The sequence below is a fragment of the Stegostoma tigrinum genome, chromosome 3 (assembly GCF_030684315.1).
Source record: "Stegostoma tigrinum isolate sSteTig4 chromosome 3, sSteTig4.hap1, whole genome shotgun sequence".
NCBI lineage: Eukaryota > Metazoa > Chordata > Chondrichthyes > Orectolobiformes > Stegostomatidae > Stegostoma > Stegostoma tigrinum.
Window position 1 is genome coordinate 129,544,108 of NC_081356.1, and position 22,524 is coordinate 129,566,631.

General features: G+C 44.0%; 1 protein-coding gene across 4 annotated transcripts in view; it reads right to left on the minus strand.

Annotated features, from left to right (window-relative positions):
- Window positions 1-22,524, minus strand: part of htt (huntingtin) — a 238,331-nt gene that overhangs the window by 186,141 nt on the left and 29,666 nt on the right. For all 4 annotated transcript variants that reach the window (XM_059644891.1, XM_059644889.1, XM_059644890.1 and 1 more), the window contains exons 7-8: window positions 8,928-9,069; window positions 1,724-1,902 (exon numbers count right to left, since the gene is read on the minus strand). In XM_059644891.1, coding sequence (XP_059500874.1) covers window positions 1,724-1,902; window positions 8,928-9,069 — 321 coding nt within the window. The remainder of the gene's footprint in view (window positions 1-1,723; window positions 1,903-8,927; window positions 9,070-22,524) is intronic.

The following is a 22,524-nucleotide window of genomic DNA, read 5'->3' on the forward strand; positions in this document are numbered from 1 at the left end:
AATAAAAAAAAAGTTAGATGATTGCACGAGGAAGAAAGAAATAAAATATTTCGATAGGATGTGTGAAGGAGCAACAACTTATTTTTGTTAACCATGTTATATAAGATAAGAAAATACCAGTGGGAATGGTGGATCAGCAAGGTCCAAAATGAGAGAAAGCCTGTGCAGGACATAAACACTGGTAAAGACCACTTGGGAAGAGTGGCCCAATTCAGTACTGTAAAATTCCGTACGAACAGGAACCCTTGCAGGGCTACAAGAAATCAGCCAACTATCTGCAAGTTAGCATTTAGAAATCATACCACTGCACTCCCTCCTTCCTATTCTGACTGTATACATTTAATCACACAAAAATACATAAGAACCATATTGCTAATGGCACTGGGGTCAGAGATAATGGGAATTGCAGATGCTGGAGAATCCAAGACAACAAAATGTGAGGCTGGATGAACACAGCAGGCCAAGCAGCATCTCAGGAGCACAAAAGCTGACTTTTCGGGCCTAGACCCTTCATCAGAGAGGGGGATGGGGTGAGGGAACTGGAATAAATAGGGAGAGAGGGGGAGGCAGACCGAAGACGGAGAGTAAAGAAGATAGGTGGGGAGAGTATAGGTGGGGAGGTAGGGAGGGGATAGGTCAGTCCAGGGAAGACGGACAGGTCAAGGAGGTGGGATGAGGTTAGTAGGTAGATGGGGGTGCGGCTTGGGGTGGGAGGAAGGGACAGGTGAGAGGAAGAACAGGTTAGGGAGGCGGAGACAGGTTGGACTGGTTTTGGGATGCAGTGGGTGGAGTGGAGGAGCTGGGCTGGTTGTGTGGTGCAGTGGGGGGAGGGGACAAACTGGGCTGGTTTAGGGATGCAGTTGGGGAAGTGGAGATTTTGAAACTGGTGAAGTCCACATTGATACCATTAGGCTGCAGGGTTCCCAGGCAGAATATGAGTTGCTGTTCCTGCAACCTTCGGGTGGCATCATTGTGGCACTGCAGGAGGCCCATGATGGACATGTCATCTAAAGAATGGGAGGGGGAGTGGAAATGGTTTGCGACTGGGAGGTGCAGTAGTTTGTTGCGAACTGAGCGGAGGTGTTCTGCAAAGCGGTCTCCAAGCCTCCGCTTGGTTTCCCCAATGTAGAGGAAGCCACACCGGGTACAGTGGATGCAGTATACCACATTGGCAGATGTGCAGGTGAACCTCTGCTTAATGTGGAATGTCATCTTGGGGCCTGGGATAGGGGTGAGGGGGGAGGTGTGGGGGCAAGTGTAGCATTTCCTGCGGTTGCAGGGGAAGGTGCCGGGTGTGGTGGGGTTGGAGGGCAGTGTGGAGCGAACAAGGGAGTCACGGAGAGAGAGTGGTCTCTCCGGAAAGCAGACAGGGGTGGGGATGGAAAAATGTCTTGGGTGGTGGGGTCGGATTGTAGATGGCGGAAGCGTCGGTGGATGATGCGTTGTGTCCAGAGGTTGGTGGGGTGGTGTGAGAGAACGAGAAGGATCGTCTTTGGGCGGTTGTGGCGGGGGCGGGGTGTGAGAGACTTGTTGCGGGAAATACGGGAGAATGGCACTGACTGATTAAATCACATGATTTTAAGAGGAGCTACGTTCAACTGAGATAAAACAGATGGTCTATACCTGCAACAGAAGAATTAAATGAGCCAAATTCTCTTTATCCAATTAGACAATATAAGCACCTCTCAGAACACTTCTATTATGTTTGACCCAAATGCAACACCTGTACAAGCTGGTCCAAGGATGGAGAAATTTCAGCCTCCTTCCGAGTCACACCAAAGCTGCCTCGTAGACTAGTGTCCTTCACTTGCTGCCGCAGTAAGGGCATCAGGTACCGCAAGGTGAGCATAACTCCCAGAATAAGCGGAGTGGGTCGGTCATCTTCCACAGGGATCATAAAGCCTGCAGCAGAATATATGCAATCATTACATACTTTCTCACAGCGAAGTAAAATCAATTGGCAGAAACCATGTTTAATTACTAAGGCTAAACAAATGTGAAATTGTGACCACTGATGGCACTGTTTATGTTTTCATTACTTTCAAAATTTACAGGTGTTATCAAATCAAATCCTTTATCTTTCCAAAAAAAAAAACAGATCAGTCGGAGTCAACACTCTTTAATTTAAAAATCAAGACAGAACGAGGGTAAAGTGGTTGATGCGGTGTATGTGGATTTCAGTTAAGCATTTGATAAGGTTCCCCATGGTAGGCTATTGCAGAAAATAGAGAGGCATAGGATTGTGGGTGATTTAGCAGTTTGGATCAGAAATTGACTAGTTGTAAGATGACAAGAGGGTGGTGGTTGATGGGAAGTGTTCATGCTGGTGTTCAGTTACTAGTGGTGTACCATAAGGATGTGTTTTGGGGCCACTGCTGTTTGTCATTTTTATAAATTACCTGGATGAGGGCATAGAAGGATGGGTTAGCAAATTTGCAGATGACACTAAAGTCAGTGGAGTTATGAATAGTGCGAAAGGATGCTGCAGGTTACGGGGGACGTGGACAAGCTACAGAGCGGGGTTGAGAGATGGCAAATGGAGGAGAATGTGGAAAAGCATGAAGTGATTCACTTTGGAAGGAGTAACAGGAATACAGAGTACTGGGCTAGTGGTATGATTCTTGGTAGTGTGGATGAGCAGACAGATCTCGGTGTCCATGTCCATAGATCCCTAAAAGTTGCCACCCAGGTTGATAGGGTTGTTAGGAAGGCATACGGTGCGTTAGGTTTTATTGGTAAAGGGACTGAGTTTCAGAGCCATGAGGTCATGCTGCAGCTATACAAAACTCTGGTGCGACCGCACTTTTAATATTGCATTCACTGGAAGGAAGGATGTGGAAGCACTGGAAAGGGTGCAGAGGAGATTTACCAGGATGTTGCCTGGTATGGAGGGGAAGGTCTTATGAGTAAAGACTGAGGGACTTGAGGCTGCTTTCGTTAGAGAGAAGGTTAAGAGGCAACTTAATAGAGACATACAAGATGATCAGAGGATTAGATAGGGTGGACAGTGAGAGCCTTTTTCCTTGGATGGAGATGGCTAGCATGAGGGGACATAGCTTTAAATTGAGTGGTGATAGATATAGGAGAGATGTCAGAGGTAGGTTCTTTACTCAGAGTAATAAGGGCATGGAATGCCCTACCTGCAACAGTAGTAGACTCACCAACTTTAAGGGCATTTAGATGGTCAGTGGATAAACATATGGATGATAATGGAATAGTGTGGGTTAGATGGGCTTCAGATTGGTTTCACAGGTGCAGAGGGCCGAAGGGCAGTACAGGCCCTGCGCTGTAATGTTCTATGTTCTAATGTCAGGGAAAGTGCTTTTTGCTCCTTTGAACCTGATCTCCCTTGCGATAAGGGAGTGGTCAATTCTCTTGCTCCACCCCACCTTACATTATCCCCATATCATTTGATTTCCTTATGTTCAAAAGTCTAATGATCGCTATCTTGAATACACTTAATGTCAGAGAATCTGCACTGTTCCCTGATGTGGAAAATTCCAGAAGACTAGCAAATCTGGAAGAGAAGAAAATTTTTCATGGCTTCAAAAATGGTTGACACCTGATTTGGTACCGTTCATTCAATGTTTTGATTTCTGCTATTCATCCACAATCCATGCAATTACCCCCAATCATAAGTGCCAAGTTGCCGAAATAAAGTCAGAATAAGCAATTAATTGGCTTAAATATTGCACAACTTTAGGTTAAACATTAAGTTTCCTGGATTTCATGCCAATGAGAACCCACATTATTCCTATTTTATGCACTTCCTCTATATAAATTTCCTATATTCTCATCTTTAAATGGACACTGTGGTTACAATGAAGCAGGGCTACTTTAGGCCACTTGTTCTTAGGCAATACCAGTTTGATGTTTTGTTTAGAAAAAAAAAAGGTTGTTCATGGGATATGACCATTACAAGCAATTGCATCTATTGGTCCTACCTCAAGCCCCACCCCCATCTCCTACCTACTAACCTCATCCTGCCTTCTTGGCCTGTCCATCCGCCCTGGACTGATCTATCTCCGCCCTAACTCCCCACCTATACTCACCTTTGCTGGCTCCATCCCCACTTCTTTGACCTGTCTGTGTCCTCTCCACTATCCATCTTCTAACTGCCTGCCCCCCCCGCCTCTTTATTTCAGAACCCCCTTCCCCTCCCCCATTTCTGAAGGAGGGTCTAGGCCCAAAACGTCAGCTCTCCTGCTCCTCTGATGTTGTGTGGCCTGCTGTGTTCATCCAACTCCACATCTTGTTATCTCTGTTGCACATCCCTAACTGTTCTGGAGAAGTTGATGATACATCCAGTGTTGTTCGTGAGGGAGTTCCAGAATTTAGACAGTTATGGTGAAACAATAGCAATATAGTTCCAAGTCAAATGGTGTGGAATTTGGAGGGACATTTTCAGGTGGTGCTGTTCCTATATTCCTCATGTCTTCATTCTTCTAGGCGGTAGAGCTGATGGGTTTAGAATGTGGTTTGGGAGGACCCTGGTGAGTTCACCTTTAAGGTGATACACGCTGCTGCCATACTACCACTGCATGCCACTGAAGCGGGAAGCGAGCTTTTGTGAATTAGATTAGATTTAGATTATTATATGTTTTTAAAAACACTTCACTGTATTTTTATTATGCAAAAGACAAAGTGGTGCCATGATCCAGCACCATCTTGAAATACTGAATATAATGCAAGATTTTACTGCAATTGAGTTCTCTTATCTCCTCCTCCCCCTTCAACACTTCTCCAGATGCCACGGCCCATCATCTGCCGCCAGGGTTCTGGCTCAAGGCTCCTCCACTCCCAACTCTAAAGCTACTGCAGCGTCAGTATGACGGCCAGAGCTGGAGTCAGCCATGGTTCTGGGACAGTGTAGGTCCCAGCCCCAACCAACTGCCCCGCAGAGAAAATGGCCACAAAAAGACAACAAAGCCACCAAACAATGATGTGCAAGGTGATGCGGATGCGGCCGGCTCCACTGCATTGTGCCCACAAGTAGCCGAGCTGTGGGATCAGAAGCCGAACACTATCTCCATCACCGCTGCCAGCCTGACATTATGCGGTGCCAAGTGATTTTGTCCTGGATGGCGTCAAACTTGAGTGTGTGCGAACTGCACACATCCTGAATCAGGCCTTGTACTAGCAGGCAAGTTTCAGAAAAACCAGCAGGTGAGTTACTTGCTGCAGTATTCCTAGCCTCTGGCATGTTCTCATAACCACTATATCTACATGGCTCATCCAGTTGTTTTCCATCAACACTAATCCCAGGATATTGGCAGTAGGGGACTCAATTATGGTAAAACTTTTGAATGTCAAAGTGCAATATTTAGTTTGCATCTTGTATGATATAGTCATTGCTTGGCACTCGAGTAGCATGAATGTTATTTGCTACTTGCCAATCACAAGCCTGGATATGGTCCAGATCTTGTTGCATTTGGACAATGGACTGCTTTAGTAGAGTCTTGAAAGGGGTTGAATATTATGCAAGCAAACATCCCAACTTGTGACCTTGTGAAAGAAATATCACTGATGAAGCAGTTGATGGCGATGGTCTTGTATCTGAGCCCCATTTCTTCAGCTTTAAACAAAAAGCCCAAGTATTTGTACACAATTCTGAATATTTCTGATATACTTCTCCATTGTTAAAAATGTATTTTTTCCTGACGTGGCTGTACAGATACAGGAAAGTCAAAACATCAAATACAAACAAAAAACTTGTTCAAAAATACTTTTGCCTAATGGACAAACTACATAGCATGAAGGGTTAGGCTTTTAGCATGTAGTAACTTAAGTTTTTTGTTCTTTGAAACTCCTTAATTTTGAATGACATCTAAGCCATTCAATGCACTGTGGCTCTGGACGCACTGCCCAGCCTCTTGCTCCCATTAAGACACATATCGCACTTACTTGGCCCATCTGAACAGTGAAATAGACTCAAGGGGCTGAAATGGTCCAAAAGATCGTAAGTATTCTTTCTTCAGTTCGTACAGATTGCTTTTTCATGAAAATACACGGTGTACCAAACCAGTCACCCATCTTAATAAAGTACACTGAATTAAGTCCTCTTGACAAGTTGATAACTACAATGTCATAAAAATATACAGTAATCACATTCCTTTCGAATATAGCATCTCATCTATAGACACTCCCATAGGGGTACATGGAGACTTCACAGGTTGCAGTAACTAACAATTGTTAGCTCACTGAAGTAAAACAGAAGTCTCAGTTTTGGTCCAAAACCACAGTTGAAGAACATACATTAACTGTTGTCAACAGCTCAAGCACATTATTATTAAGAGAACTGATCTACACTAGACTATTTAGGGTATCATCTCAAGAAAGAGGTGACTGCATCCCACAGAATTTTATATCACAAACAACTATCCCCATTTTATTGCTCACTCCCTCTTTTCTTCCAGGTGGCTGACTTTTGAAGGATGCCAAGATAGTATTCATAGAAATAGCAAAGTCACAGCCAGAAACACATGCTGCTGGAGAGTCAGATTAATGACACAGGGTTCTCCGATTGCAGGCTATGCATGGCAGTGCTGGAAGGTGAGTTTAACAGGTCATACGGACAATACAAAATAGGAACAGAAGCAAGTCATTTGAACACTCATGCTTGCTCTGCATTGATAAGATCACAGCCAGTTTGTTTATATTTCAACTTGGACATTGCCATCTACCCTAGATAACCTTTAAATCTCTTATCTGACAAGAATCAATCTACCTCTGCCATAAAAATATTCAATGGCCCAACTTCTAACGCTTTTGAAGATGAGGATGTCCTTCAAAACACTGGATTTTATCAAGTGTCAATCTGTCTGACTTCAGCTGGTATAAGGAGTTCAGTGCTTGGGGAATTCACTGGCACCAGTGAAACATTAAACAGCCATAATCAGCTTTTCACCTAGTCAGTGGGATCTTTCTCCACTCAAAAGAATCTGCCACATTTGCTGAAGTGGCAGTCGGCATTCCTCTCCATCACTATAAGAGGTATTTGACTTTCCACTGTTGTTAGTTGTTTTGCTAAACATTATTCATCATTCATTACTGAGAATTGCCCATAGTGTGAAATTTTTAAAAAAATTCTGCCCCCTTGCATGCAATTTTCCCCCCTTAGACATACGCCCCAAACTAGCCTTCCTTGAACTGCTATACCTAGTATACACCTCCTCCCACCCACCCTCCTGCAAAAATTCCATCCCCTATTCCCAATTCCTCCGCCGCATCTGCTCCCACGATAAGACATTCCACTCCCGCACATCCCAGATGTCCAAGTTCTTCAAGGACCGCAACTTTCTCCCCACAGTGATCGAGAACGCCCTTGACCGCGTCTCCCGTATTTCCCGCAACACATCCCTCACACCCCGCCCCTGCCACAACCGCCCTCAGAGGATCCCCCTCGTTCTCACACACCACCCCACCAACCTCTGGATACAACGCATCATCCTCCGACACTTCCGCCATTTACAATCCGACCCCACCACCCAAGACATTTTTCCATCCCCTCCCCTGTCTGCTTTCCGGAGAGACCACTCTCTCCGTGACTCCCTTGTTCGCTCCACACTGCCCTCCAACCCCACCACACCCGGCACCTTCCCCTGCAACCGCAGGAAATGCTACACTTGCCCCCACACCTCCTCCCTCACCCCTATCCCAGGCCCCAAGATGACATTCCACATTAAGCAGAGGTTCACCTGCACATCTGCCAATGTGGTATACTGCATCCACTGTACCCGGTGCGGCTTCCTCTACATTGGGGAAACCAAGCGGAGGCTTGGAGACCGCTTTGCAGGACACCTCCGCTCAGTTCGCAACAAACAACTACACCTCCCAGTCGCAAACCATTTCCACTCCCCCTCCCATTCTCTTGATGACATGTCCATCATGGGCCTCCTGCAGTGCCACAATGATGCCACCCGAAGGTTGCAGAAACAGCAACTCATATTCCGCCTGGGAACCCTGCAGCCTAATGGTATCAATGTGGACTTCACCAGTTTCAAAATCTCCCCTTCCCCTACTGCATCCCTAAACCAGCCCAGTTCGTCCCCTCCCCCCACAGCACCACACAACCAGCCCAGCTCTTCCCCCCCCCCACCCACTGCATCCCAAAACCAGTCCAGCCTGTCTGTGCCTCCCTAACCGGTTCTTCCTCTCACCCATCCCTTCCTCCCACCCCAAGCCGCACCCCCATCTACCTACTAACCTCATCCCACCTCCTTGACCTGTCCGTCTTCCCTGGACTGACCTATCCCCTCCCTACCTCCCCACCTATACTCTCTCCACCTATCTTCTTTACTCTCCATCTTCGGTCCGCCTCCCCCTCTCTTTCTATTTATTCCAGTTCCCTCTCCCCATCCCCCTCTCTGATGAAGGGTCCAGGCCCGAAACGTCAGCTTTTGTGCTCCCGAGATGCTGCTTGGCCTGCTGTGTTCATCCAGCCTCACATTTTATTAACTTCCTTGAACTGCTTCTGCTCTCAGAAGAAATTCCTCAGATAAAGACTGGATTATTTTGTACTCAGCGTGACCTTCAGAGTGAAGATAAAGAAGCAAAAGCAGATTATGCTCTGCTTTTTTTTAAAAAAGGACTCGGTGAAGAGTATCATTTCAGACACTAGGGAGAGCACCAGGAGGACAAGGAGCAGCAATATTTAGGGAACACTGGCACCCACAATTCACACAGTTACCTATCCTTGGGACATAGTAACTTTGCTTCATGGACCAAAGCCTAGAATAGCACAATGGAAACACATTCACAATGTGGACAGCAGTACTTAAGTAGAAGGGTCATTACCATCATCTTGATGAGAAAAACAATGTCAGTCTGGCTAGTGATGACAGCACTCTGACCGAGTTGGGGGAGGAGGACATAAAATTAATGAATATATAGATGTTAATAGCAATGGTTGACCATGATAGTTTTACCTAAAAGCACATTCAACAACCAAGTGTAGAAGTACTGGGTTTTTCTCGAATGTTGACAGATGCTCACTGCACAGCTGGCTGCAGTCCTACGAATGGTTGGTGAACTTGATTTAAGGTTCCCAATAAAGGTCTTCAGTAGCATCTGAAATTTTGAAAATACATAGAGATGGTTAAAACCTCTGTATAGTTATGCAATTGTCCTGAATAAGATTTTCTAAGAACATTTAATAAACAAGCAACACTATATAGTACAATACCTAACATTTTGTCAGTCAACATTTCAGAACCACCCTGATATTGCTTCAAATGCTCATACATCCTTGCAGAATCATATTGTAATGTTTAACTAGTGGAATAGTTACCTTAGTAAAATATCCTTCTGGGTTTATTTTCCAAGACACTGCTCCAATCACAGCAACGTGCAATTATAATCACATTTCGCCCCCTCCACCCCACCTTTATTCTTTCATTGGATGTGGATCATTAGCAGGACCAGAATTTGTTGCCCAATTCTAAATGCCCCCGAAACAGAGTGGCTTGCTCGGCCATTTCAGGGGGCGATTAAGCATCAGCAAAAGCAACATTCTTGTGGGTCTGAAATCGTATTTGGTCAAACCAGCCTAGGATCACAGACTTCCTTCCGTAAAAAGGCATCAAACACATCCCAGATGTCCAAGTTCTTTAAGGACCGCAACTCCCCCCCCCACGGTGATTGAGAACGCCCTTGACCGCGTCTCCCGCATTTCCCGCGACACATCCCTCACACCCCGCCCCTGCCACAACCGCCCCAAGAGGATCCCCCTCGTTCTCACACACCACCCTACCAACCTCCGGATACAACGCATTATCCTCCGACACTTCCGCCATTTACAATCCGACCCCACCACCCAAGACATTTTTCCATCCCCACCCCTGTCTGCTTTCCGGAGAGACCACTCTCTCCGTGACTCCCTTGTTCGCTCCACACTGCCCTACAACCCCACCACACCCGGCACCTTCCCCTGCAACCGCAGGAAATGCTACACTTGTCCCCACACCTCCTCCCTCACCCCCATCCCAGGCCCCAAGATGACATTCCACATTAAGCAGAGGTTCACCTGCACATCTGCCAATGTGGTATACTGCATCCACTGTACCCGGTGCGGCTTTCTCTACATTGGGGAAACCAAGCGGAGGCTTGGGGACCGCTTTGCAGAACACCTCCGCTCAGTTCGCAACAAACAACTGCACCTCCCAGTCGCAAACCATTTCCACTCCCCCTCCCATTCTCTTGATGACATGTCCATCATGGGCCTCCTGCACTGCCACAATGATGCCACCCGAAGGTTGCAGGAACAGCAACTCATATTCCGCCTGGGAACCCTGCAGCCATATGGTATCAATGTGGACTTCACCAGTTTCAAAATCTCCCCTTCCCCCACTGCATCCCTAAACCAGCCCAGCTCTTCCCCCCCACCCACTGCATCCCAAAACCAGTCCAACCTGTCTCTGCCTCCCTAACCGGTTCTTCCTCTCACCAATCCCTTCCTCCCACCCCAAGCCGTGCCCCCAGCTACCTACTAACCTCATCCCACCTCCTTGACCTGTCCGTCTTCCCTGGACTGACCTATCCCCTCCCTACCTCCCCACCCACACCTTCTCCACCTATCTTCTTTACTCTCCATCTTCGGTCCGCCTCCCCCTCTCTCCCTATTTATTCCAGTTCCCTCCCCCCATCCCCCTCTCTGATGAAGGGTCTAGGCCCGAAACGTCAGCTTTTGTGCTCCTGAGATGCTGCTTGGCCTGCTGTGTTCATCCAGCCTCACATTTTATTATCAATGAACCTCATATGTTTTTAGAATGATAGAAATTCTATGGTGGCTATTCGGCCAATCGACTCTTCACCAACCCTCCAAACAACATCCCAACCAGACTGGCATCACCAACACCAGCCCCCCCCACCCCCACCTAATCCCTATCATCCCCACGCAGGTTTTTTTTTTTGTTTTTAACCATGGTTAATGCACCTAAACTGCACATCTATGGGGCAATTTTTAAGCATGGCAAATCCACCTTTGGACACAAGAGGAAACTTGAGCACCTAGAAGAAACTCATGCAGTCATGAGAAAAATGTGAAAACTCGACACAGATAGTTGCCCAAAGCTGGAATCAAAGCCAGGTCCCTGACACCGAGATACGAGACAAGGTAGAACGCTGGGGCAATGGACAATGCATGCATGAATTTCAGAGCCTGGCACCCAAGAGGCTGAACTCCTGGCCCACCAGTCGTGGAGCAAGTACGAAAAAGACCTGAAGTGACTGTGCGCCTTGGCTCGTTGACTACAATATTGGAGGAGATTGCAGAAATAAGAATGGCAGTGATTACTTGGAGGGTTCTAAAACAGGAGGTGGGAATTTTAATATTGATTCGTTAAGTCATAAGACAATGGGGGCAATGGGTGAGTGGGACATAATGTAGTTAATACAGTATTCATAAAGTTAAATATCCAAAACAGTTCCACAAGAGCTTTCAGACAAAATGTGACACAGTTAAATAAAGAAATATTATAACAGTGTTCAGAAGCTATTCCAAGAGTAGCTTTCAGGGAATGCAGTGATGATACAGAGCTAAACGGGAGTAGGTTAGGATATGGAAGTGGAATTATAGCAAAGTTTCAGTTTACAGTGAGTGCAACTTGGGACGTAAGCCAGCATGGCAACAGACTGGTCAAGTCTACTGCGAACGAGTACACTAGTAAGTATTTCAGCAACAGCCGTGGAGATGGGCAATAAATCACAAAGAGTAAATCAAGACTGGTATCAAAGACCACTGCCACACACAATACTTCAATACCTGAAACAGTTTCAGGGAGTAGAAGCAAAAATGCTGTAAAAGAACTGTCAACATGTATTTTAGGTAGAGAGGGGTGCAGGAGTTCTGTTTGCACAATGTAACGAGGTGCGCTGAGTTGAAAGATAGCTTGAGCTTGAGAGAAACAAAATCTCAAGACCGTTGCATCTTAAATTTCACTGAAATAGTGGTTCAGCTGGTGGCCCAGATATCCCAACAGCCAGAGTGTCATCAAAGCAGTGTCGATTGGGCTTGACATTTTGACTATGCAGCACAATGATACAGCGGACTCTATGAGAATTACTCAGGAAAATTAAACTTTTCAATGAGTAATTCCCATGTCTCATGATCTTTGAAAGAACCTATTAAAAGGTCAGAATTTGGATGTTTCCAAGTCTCTTAAGCTTAATAAACCCAGCAAATATACTTGACTCCTACGTAACAATTATCTGGGCACACTGGCTCATCACTGCCCATGACCGCTCACTCAAACAAATATATTTCCCCACAATCCTCCCCGGTCCCCCAACCAGACTGTTCCCTCCACATGTCTGCACCGTTCCCAGCAGATAATGCCACTGACTGGAATCGCAAAACACAACTTGCTGACTGCAGCAAAAAGGCCATGGTTTCTGTGAAGATTTTCTTTGCTGGGACAAAAGTTAACAGTGGAGGCATGATGACCAGAAAATACTTGCATTTTTAAAAGTATTAAAGTTTTGAATGTTAATAATTCTTTCCTCTGATTTGTTATCTGATTAATGCAGAGCCTGAAACTTGTACACTTGCGATGATAACAAGAACTGCAGATGCTGGAGTCAGAGTCAATACAGCGTGGGCCTGGAGGAACACAGCACGTCAGGCAACATCAGAGGGGTAGAAGAATAGACGATTCAGGCCTAGGCCCTTCATCAGGACTGAAGAAAGGTCTAAGCCCAAAATGTCGAATCTCTGGTGCTGTCTGACCCTCAGTGTTTCTCCAGCTCCACATTTACCATGATATTTGGAGGAAAACAGAAGTCTAATTTTTGGGAACAGACCCCAAAATTGTGTGTTTTTATTTCATACTAGATCTCTTAAAATCTGTCTGACTCACAAGACAGCCATCAAAAATGAGAGAAAATACATGACATCAGTCACTAGATTTAGCTCATGATGCACCATTGCGTTCCCTAGACATCAGTTATAACATACAAGCTGTTCTGGCATGTTTACAGCTCTGGCTTTTAACAAGAGTAATCAAAGATCCAGCTTCATAATGCAAATAGAACAAAGACTAAATTTAAAAATATACAAGGAGAGTTAGAGATAATGGGAACTGCAGATGCTGGAGAATCCAAGACAACAAAATGTGAGGCTGGATGAACACAGCAGGCCAAGCAGCATCTCAGGAGCACAAAAGCTGACGTTTCGGGCCTAGACCCTTCATCAGAGAGGGGGATGGGGGGAGGGAACTGGAATAAATAGGGAGAGAGGGGGAGGCGGACCGAAGATGGAGAGAAAAGAAGATAGGTGGAAAGGAGAGTATAGGTGGGGAGGTAGGGAGGGAATAGGTCAGTCCAGGGAAGACGGACAGGTCAAGGAGGTGGGATGAGGTTAGTAGGTAGATGGGGGTGCGGCTTGGGGTGGGAGGAAGGGATGGGTGAGAGGAAGAACAGGTTAGGGAGGCGGAGACAGGTTGGACTGGTTTTGGGATGCAGTGGGTGGAGTGGAGGAGCTGGGCTGGTTGTGTGGTGCAGTGGGGGAAGGGGACGAACTGGGCTGGTTTAGGGATGCAGTTGGGGAAGGGGAGATTTTGAAACTGGTGAAGTCCACATTGATACCATTAGGCTGCAGGGTTCCCAGGCGGAATATGAGTTGCTGTTCCTGCAACCTTCGGGTGGCATCATTGTGTCCGTCTTCCCTGGACTGACCTATCCCCTCCCTACCTATACTCTCTCCACCTATCTTCTTTTCTCTCCATCTTCGGTCCGCCTCCCCCTCTCTCCCTATTTATTCCAGTTCCCTCCCCCCATCCCCCTCTCTGATGAAGGGTCTAGGCCCGAAACGTCAGCTTTTGTGCTCCTGAGATGCTGCTTGGCCTGCTGTGTTCATCCAGCCTCACATGTTGTTACAAGGAGAGTTAGTTTATTATCAAATTCATTTTCTAGCGAGCTGTCAGAATTTTCACTAACTTAAGGAAGTTATCAGTAATCACAACTGACTTCTGAATTGACAACCAGAGGAAAAAACAACAAATTTCTAACAAACACCATATAATTCCCAATTAAATCTTTGCAACGTGGAGAAGAACAAATAATTGCAACACAGAATTAGCACGTTGATTGAACATTTCTGCAAGCTCCTAACCTTCTGCCTCACCAACACATTGCTACTTTCAAACTCTCCACAAAGCCTGTACTTCCAGCTATCATGTCATCTTCCCCCTTCATTCAGTGCAAGGCATCTGATACTAGACCCCTCACCTAACCCACGGAAGTGGAAAGCCCTATACAACAGCAACTTACATCCCAATGTGGGCTTATGTTGGCAAGTTATGGAATTTCATATCAACACCATGCCTAGAAAATCAACCAATAAAATTGAGTAAAGAAATGCTTCTTTATTTTACTGCTAAACAGCTTAACTGTTTTTCAGATTATGCCCCTTTGTTATCAATTCCTCCACTACAGAAAACATTTTATCCATCTTACCAAATCAAACCTTTAGCACTTTAAACACCTCTAGCAGATCATCCCTTTTAATCACAACAATGAAAACCAGGTTTACACACAATCATAAAACACAGGTCCCATGTACTGAAAAACAATAATTGCTGGAGATCTCAATGGGTCAGATAGCACCCATGGAGAGACATAATGTTAGCTTGCTGTCTCTCCATGGATGCTATCTGGCCCACTGCAATCTCCAGCATTTATTGTTTTCAGAACAGATTGCAGCATCTGCAGTAATTTGTTCCTACAGGTCCCATGCATCCATGCCAATCCTGTCCTCATAATTTAACCTTAACTTAATCTTTAATCCAGATATTTCTGCAAACATGAGACATACAACACATTAATGAAGAGAAACAAAGAACCATATGCAGTTCTGGCCTCCTTACTTAGGGAAGGATAGTAAAAGATTTACTAGACAAAACCCAGGATGAGGTAATTGACTTATGAGAGAAGCTAAGAGTAGAAGGGATACCATGAATGAATAGTGTTGAAAATTGCTTGGGACTTTAAAGGGTGCTTACTGTGAAAAATGTTTCTCCACCTGGGCAATCTACAAACAAATAAAAGGTTATTATTTAGGATTTAGGGCTGGCGCGAGGAAAAATTTCAGAGGTTTTGAATTTTTATAATTCTCTGCGTTCCCTGGTAACCTAGAGGTTAAGTTTTGGCACTCACTGCCGTGGCCTGGTTAGGGAATGAAAGTTCTTCTACGTCTACCGCAGGGAGCTATGGATGTCCAGTCTTCAAGCATATCAAAAGACAGAGGTCCACAAATTCTTCACTACTAAAGAAATACAGTGATATTGTAACTGGAGGAATTGTGACAGTTCAGCAAAGTTCTTGAGATTGGTTCAGAAGGGTCAAAGAGCGAATGGTCTATTCCTACTCAATTTATTTACATTTTCCTCAAAGCTAACATATAATGCCTGACAGCAGTGATCCCGACAAGATACGACCAGTACAACTGACGCATCTGTCGCTTTTGAAATCCAGCCTCAAGATACAGACCAACATTGTATTTGAACTTTTCATCACCCTTTGCACCTCTTCCCTAAACATCCGAATTTACAAGGGTCAGGGTTCATGTGGCTGACATTTTCAAGATCTTAAGGGGAAGCTGATGGACAGTACAAGAAAAAAAACACTAATTTCTATTGGTCAGACAATCTAAGACCGGGAGGCACAGGCTGAAAATTAGAGTGCGATCTTTCAGGTTGAAGTCATAAAACACTTCTACACTGCAGGAGACCAATTATCTAGAAAACAAGTTCAAATGACACTGCAGTAGTTGAAGAATTTTAAATTCTGAAAAACAAATACAAGTGATCTCAATAAAAGTAACTAAGAAGCTGTCAGATTGTTGTAAAAACCCAAGGAAACAAATCTTGCCACTCTTATCTAGTCTGGCCTGTATGGGACTCCAACCTTACGCCGATGTGGTTGGGTCTGTTAACTATCTTCAGGTTTTATTAAACTGATACACAGCAGTTGAAGGTGGAGGTTCAAGACAACCTTTCAATTGTACCATTTTAGTCTTTGACTGCATCGGATGCTGTAAAGCAGGAAGGTGAGGCACTGCTTTTGGGAGGCTAGGGAGAGTCCTCTATGTCACACCATGTCCAAGATCACACCCCTCTATCCCACAACCCTGCTTCCCTTACATGACTTGTCACATCTTTTGTCTCCCAGCCAGGCCTGCCCAAATTCCCCACACTTGCCTCAAGTTCAGGGGACATCTCTTTTCCTTGTGAGTGCTTATAATCCCAGCAGAGACCATTTTCTCTGATGCAGTTAGACTACAGAGTTGCCAGCCCGCAGTTTTCAAGGGCAGGGCTGCCTCCTAGATGGAGACCCAAGTCCCACTCTGACCCCTTTTAGGCCATCCCTAGGGTAGTATTTCTACAAGGCTGCCAGACTGTTGGTCAGCAAAGGTGCCAACTAACCTTTCAGACTGAGTCAAGATAATTTATCTCCTGATAAAACTCTGCCTCATAGAATGGGTAAAAGAGCCACCTGCCAGCATAAATATTGTTCCAAAGTGGATTCAAGCGGTATATCTTATAACATAATGGAATAGCTCAAGATTACAATTTAGCCTTGAGATTCAGCTGACACTAGCTAGTCAAGCTTCAAGGACAAGCTAACATAGCATTATAGCGCCAGAACTGCATTCTTCCATGGTTACACAAAGAGCTTGGCAACGCAATGGTCAGGCAACATTTCGGAATCCTGAACTGAATTCTGAGAATCAGGCCAAGAAAAAATACAAACAATGGAGAAGGAACAGATAGGGCTAGCCTCAAAAGAGAGAAGAATAAGTCAGATCAAGGCTAAAACTTTTGTTTTATGAAAACAGGATTTTGCAAGGTAATGTTGTAAAATATCTTTTAAAAATTACGTTAAACAGAACATTCTAAAAGATGGATGGTGGTCATACAACACACCTACCTAGGACCATAATCTGCTTGTAATGGGGTGAAAAATCCAAACTGAAACCTACAGAAAATCAAATGGAAGTTTCCACAGCTTAACACAAAGGGAGACAATGACATTTTTGAGAGAGACATCGCAAAACAGTTGTTGCCATAAAGAGCAAAGATAGATTTTCTTGTTAGCTACCAAGAAGGATGCCAAACCTCCTTCCAAAGAGAGATTGGTGGAACAGCCAGGCTTTTGGGATTGCAAGGAATAAGGCATCACAGTAGTGCCACCCTGTTGGTGGAAGTTGGTTCTGAAACACAGCCCAAGTGGAATAATTTTCAAACACTAGTTTTAAAAAACTACAATGGAGAGGGGAAGTGAGCTTGCACAAATACTACAACTAGCTGGGGTCTGGACTTTTAATGATACACATCTATACCAGTAGGAGGCACCATGTAAAAATGTTTTAAGGCATATTTTAGCTTTAATGGCTAGTGTGCAAGCAGATTTTTATTTTTCTGTATAAGTTGTCTGATAACTGCAGTAAAGGTCTTTGAACATGAGAGCCTATCCTTCAGTAATTTTCATCTAAAGCTATCATCAGGCTCAACGAGGATCCTAACGGTCTGAAAAGGTATGAAAAAGGGGTTTTACAAGCAATATCTGGCAAATAGGAAATGGCCACTTGGTCTCCTTATGTCATGTCCACAGTAAATCCACAAATATCAATTACATTCTTGTTATCCCCATAGTCCAACAATTTCGTTAACACTTCTTTGAAAATTCACTTTTGAGATAGACATCATCAATTGCTAACTGCTCTTGAGAAAGTATTGAGAAGCCACCTTCTCAAATCACTGCACTTCATATGGTGAGATATTCCTTCAGAACTATGAGGGAGGAGAGTTCCAGAATTTGGATCCAGGATAACGAATGATAGATACAGGAAAGTGTCTGAACTGAGACAAAACTTCCATAACGTGGTGTTTCGACTTATTAGCTACTCTTGTTCTTCAAGGTGATGGAGACTACAAGTTCGGGAAGTGCTATCAAAGGACATTGGATGAGTTACAACAGTACAGCTTGTCGATTTTACACGCTATTGTCACTGTGCACTAGTGGGCAGAGTACAAGTATTTAAAAATTGGATGGTATGCTAATCAAAATGGGTAGCTTTGCCCAGGACGCCGCTGAGTTTCTCAAGTACTGTTGGAGCTACACACATCCAGGCAAACAATGAGAATTCTATCACAATCCTAAATTACACCTTGCAGTTCATGACGGGTTTTGTTTCGTCTAGGGGAGCACTATTCTCAGCAGAATATCCAGTATCTGGCCTGCTCTTAATACCACAGTATTTATACGGCCAGTCCGGTTAAGGTGCTGGCCAAGCATCTTAAAATTTAAGACTGACTCACTTATGGTAAAACATTCAAATAATGCATTACTCGAAAATTATTCCTTTTAGCTTTCTCGGTGCACATCCAGTCCTGATTTACAACCTTCATGTACAAAACCAAAGAATGCATCTGAGCAGATTGTTCAGTAGTGGGGACCATGACTGCCTAGTCCAGTCTCAAAATGCTCATATTTCAACAGCTGCAAGTGGGCAGCAACATTAAACAGTCTTTGGTGATATCATCCCACAATCAAAGGGAGAAAGGGTCAATTCCACTACCATTGTGATGTTTGGCAGGAAGAATAGACAAGCCGAATACTTGAATAGAGAGAGAAAGGTGGCAGAAACCTGTAGACAGAGGAATTTGGGAATCCTAGTTCACACATTACAAAAGCCCAGCATCCAAGTGCAGCAGGTAAAAGGGAAGACATATGGAACATTAAGTCCTGATTTCAAAGGGAATGGTGTATAAAAGTGCAAAGGTTTTCTTAAAATTACGTAAGGAAGTACACAGTCAGACCACAACTTAAATACTGTAAATGGTTTGTACCTAAAGAAAGATCAACTGGCATTGGAGACAGTCCACTAGGTTGATAACAGGTGTGGAGGGACTGTCTTGCAGAGGTTGAGTAGATTAGACCTGTACTCATTAGAATAAAGAAGAATGAGGGGCAACTTGATTGAAGAAACAAGACTCTTTGGGGGGGGGGGGGGGTGCATAATGTGGTACATGCTGAAAGGTTGTTGCCCCCTTATGGGGCAGTCTAGTACCAAAGGGCATAATCTCAGAAACAATAGGTTAAACATTTAAGACATGGATGAGTAGGATTTTTTTCTCTCAGTGGAGTTCTTGGCTACAGCACACTGTTGAGGTTGGGTCATTAAGCATATTCAAGACAGATTTTTAATCAGTAAGGGAATCAAGTGTTCAAGGGAAAAGGCAGGAAAGTGGAATTGAGGACTATCAGATCAACCATGATCTCTTTAATGGTGGAGTAAAATTGATGGGCTGAATGACCTATTTCTGTTCCAATGTCTTATGGTCTTATCATTGCCAGAGTTAATCTCCAAAGACACACATAAATCATTGGTCATATCAACTGGAGGGGACTTGGAAAGGTATTTAGCAGCAAAGACAGTCAAGAAACAATGGCATAGTTTTAAAGAAAATAATTCACGGCTCCCAAAAGAAATTCCAGCAAGGAAAGAGGATTCTAGAAATGAGATAAGGCAACCATGGTTAACCCAGTAAATAGAGAAAAAAAATACAGCGCAAAGATTAGAGGTAAAACAAAGAATCGAGAAAGTTTTAAAAATCAAAGACAGCTAAATTAATAAAAAAAAGGAGAAAATAAACTTTGGAGGTAAACTTGCAACTAACATCAAAATAGACAGCAAGAGCTTCATATAAAACAGAGAGAAACCAAAATAAACAGACTCCGTGGTGAACAGGTCCTCATTAGGGAAGGAGACTAGGAAAACAGGAAATGACAATCAGCCCTCTGGAATCAATGGGATGCATCCTAGGATTCTAAAGGAAGCAACCACAGGATAGTTCATGCATTGGCAGTAATCATTTAGGAATCCTTAGAACCTGGAAAAGTCCAACAGGATTGGAAAAGTGCTAACGTAACACGTACTTACAAAGGGCAGACATCAAATAAAGGTAAAGTAGGCCAATTATCATACTGTCTGTTGCTGGGAAAAATAAGAATCTACTGTGAAGGATTTAAACAGCAGAGCATTTGGATGTACTTAATATGATCAAGCAAAGTCAATGTGGCTTCACGAACGGGCAACTATGCCCAATAAATTTATTACAATTCTTTGATGGGAAAACAAGTGGAATATATAAAGGGATAGCAGTGAATGTGATCTTTTGGATTTTCAGGAAACTTTGATAAAATACCACAAATTAGACTACAAGGTAAAAGTCCATACTCAAAGTACTGTATTATCATGGATAGAGGATTGGTTAACTGATAGAATAGTGTAGGACTAAGGTTGCCAGTCTTAATGGAATGACACATGAGTCAGTGCTGAGGTCACAATTATTTACAGTGTATATTAATGATTTGGATGAGGAAAGTGAATGTACTGTAGCCAAGTTGGTGAATGAAACAAAAGTGGTAAAAACATAGAAACAGAAAAGAGGAGGAGGTGGCCATTCCAACTTACAAGCCTGCTCCGCCATTCAATGAGATCACAGCTGATCATCCAACTCTATATCCTGTTCCCCTTTTCTACCAGTACCCTTTGACCCCTTCAGTCCCTAGATCTATATCTAACTCTTTGAAAATATTCCACGTTTTGGCCCCGACTGCTCGGTGCGGCAGAGTGTTCCACAGCTCACTACTCTCTGGGTCAGCAAATTCACGTCATCTCAATCCTAAATGCCTACTTCATTTCCTGAAACTGTAACCCCTGGTTGTGGATTCCCAATCATCAAACACCTTCCTGCATTTACCTCATCCAGTCTTGCTAGTGCTTTATAGGCTTCTAGGAGATCACCCTCATTCTTCTAAACACCAGTGGGTGTTGTTGTAACCAATTCAGTCTCTCTTCATGTTGAAGTCCTGCATCCCAGGAATCAGTCTGAAAGATTTCTATTGCCCTGTCTCTGTAGCAAGACGACTCTACCTCAGGTAAGGAGACTAAAACTGAATACAATACTACAGGTGTGGTCTCACCGAGGCTCTGTACAATTGCAGGAAGACACATCGCGCTTCAGCACTCAAATCCTCTCGCTGTGATGACCTACTGAGCACCCATGAACTATGGTTTCATATCAGGGAAGATGTTTCCTGTCTGTAATTCAACAGTCTCAAGAAGAGCAAGTAACTTGCACAAGGTTATTTTAAAGGTTTTAAAAAGACATTAAGACTCCCTCAGAGATAGTAAGAACTGCCAATGCCAGAGTCAGAGGTAATACAGTGTGGAGCTAGAGGAACACAGCAGGCCAGGGAGCATCAGAGGAGCAGGAAAGCTGGTGTTTCGTGTCAGGACCCTTCTTCAATAATCAATTCAGATTTCTGAAGAAGGGGCCCGACCAGAAATGTCAACTTTCCTACTCTTCTGATGCTGCCTGGCCTGCTGTGTTCCTCTAGCTCCACACTGTATTACCTTTTTTAAGATTCCCTTGTGTTGACTACAATAGCAACTGAATATCCTAACACAGTTAAATCTGTCCTTTTTTTTTTAAATACAAGACTCACCAATAACTCCAAATATACAGAGTTACAACTAGAGTCTCCTGTTTAGGGTAATTCTTCTTTTGGGTGAATGTCATTAAAACAAACAATAGTCACACAAAGGTAACAGCTCAGGACTTAGTTCAGCAAGATGCTTAAGTCTTAGAATTTGGTAAGAAAGAAATTCGGTGCAGCCAGAGGGGTGGTGCTACTCTACTGTTTATAAGAAGGAATGGCCCAAGTCAGGAAGTCAGAGACTTGGAGACCAGTGAAGTGACACCCAAAGTCTTTAATTAGGTGAGCAAGGTGGTGATTAGACCAGTAGCGGAAAGATGCAAGTATTCGTTTACATTTACAAGCATTAACTAGCTAAACGCCATAATACTACACAGTTAATTGCTATATTTTAAACTCAAAAGGTGGCATGTTGTAGTTATGGCAGGTGGGAGGTGACAGACACCTGAGAGATCCAGGGAAATCACATCTGCACCAAGTATCAGATGTAGATAAACTGAAGTTTAGAGTTATTAAAGCTGGAGTCCAAGATTCAGACTCTGAAGCATCAAGAAAGGGACAAGTTACCTGGGCATTTGTTCCAGGAGACATTTATTCCTTCAGGCTAGGTATTTCAGATTTAGACAATGGTCAGAGACAGGAGGGTGTTGTTGAGAAAGAGGCAATTATTAGGATCCAGAAGGTCAGCATCCATGTATTATTCGTTTTTGCCAGAAGGGTGGAGACCAAGCAAGCAAGCGGAGAGAGGGAGCACATTCAAGTGGATGGGAAATAACCTGCATTGAAGGGAAGTGACTGCAAAAGATAGCATTTTCTTAGTTATAGTTTTCCATAATTCTTAGGATTGCATATGAGTACCAGGGGATTGGAAGAGAATGTAACACTTTGTTCAAGAAAGGAGGGGAACAAAATGCAGGAAACTGTATGCCTAGTTAGTTAGCTTAACATCTGTCATCAGGAAGTTGCTAGATTCCATTACTGAGAAGGTTCTAGAAACATATTTCAAAAATTGTAATGCGATCA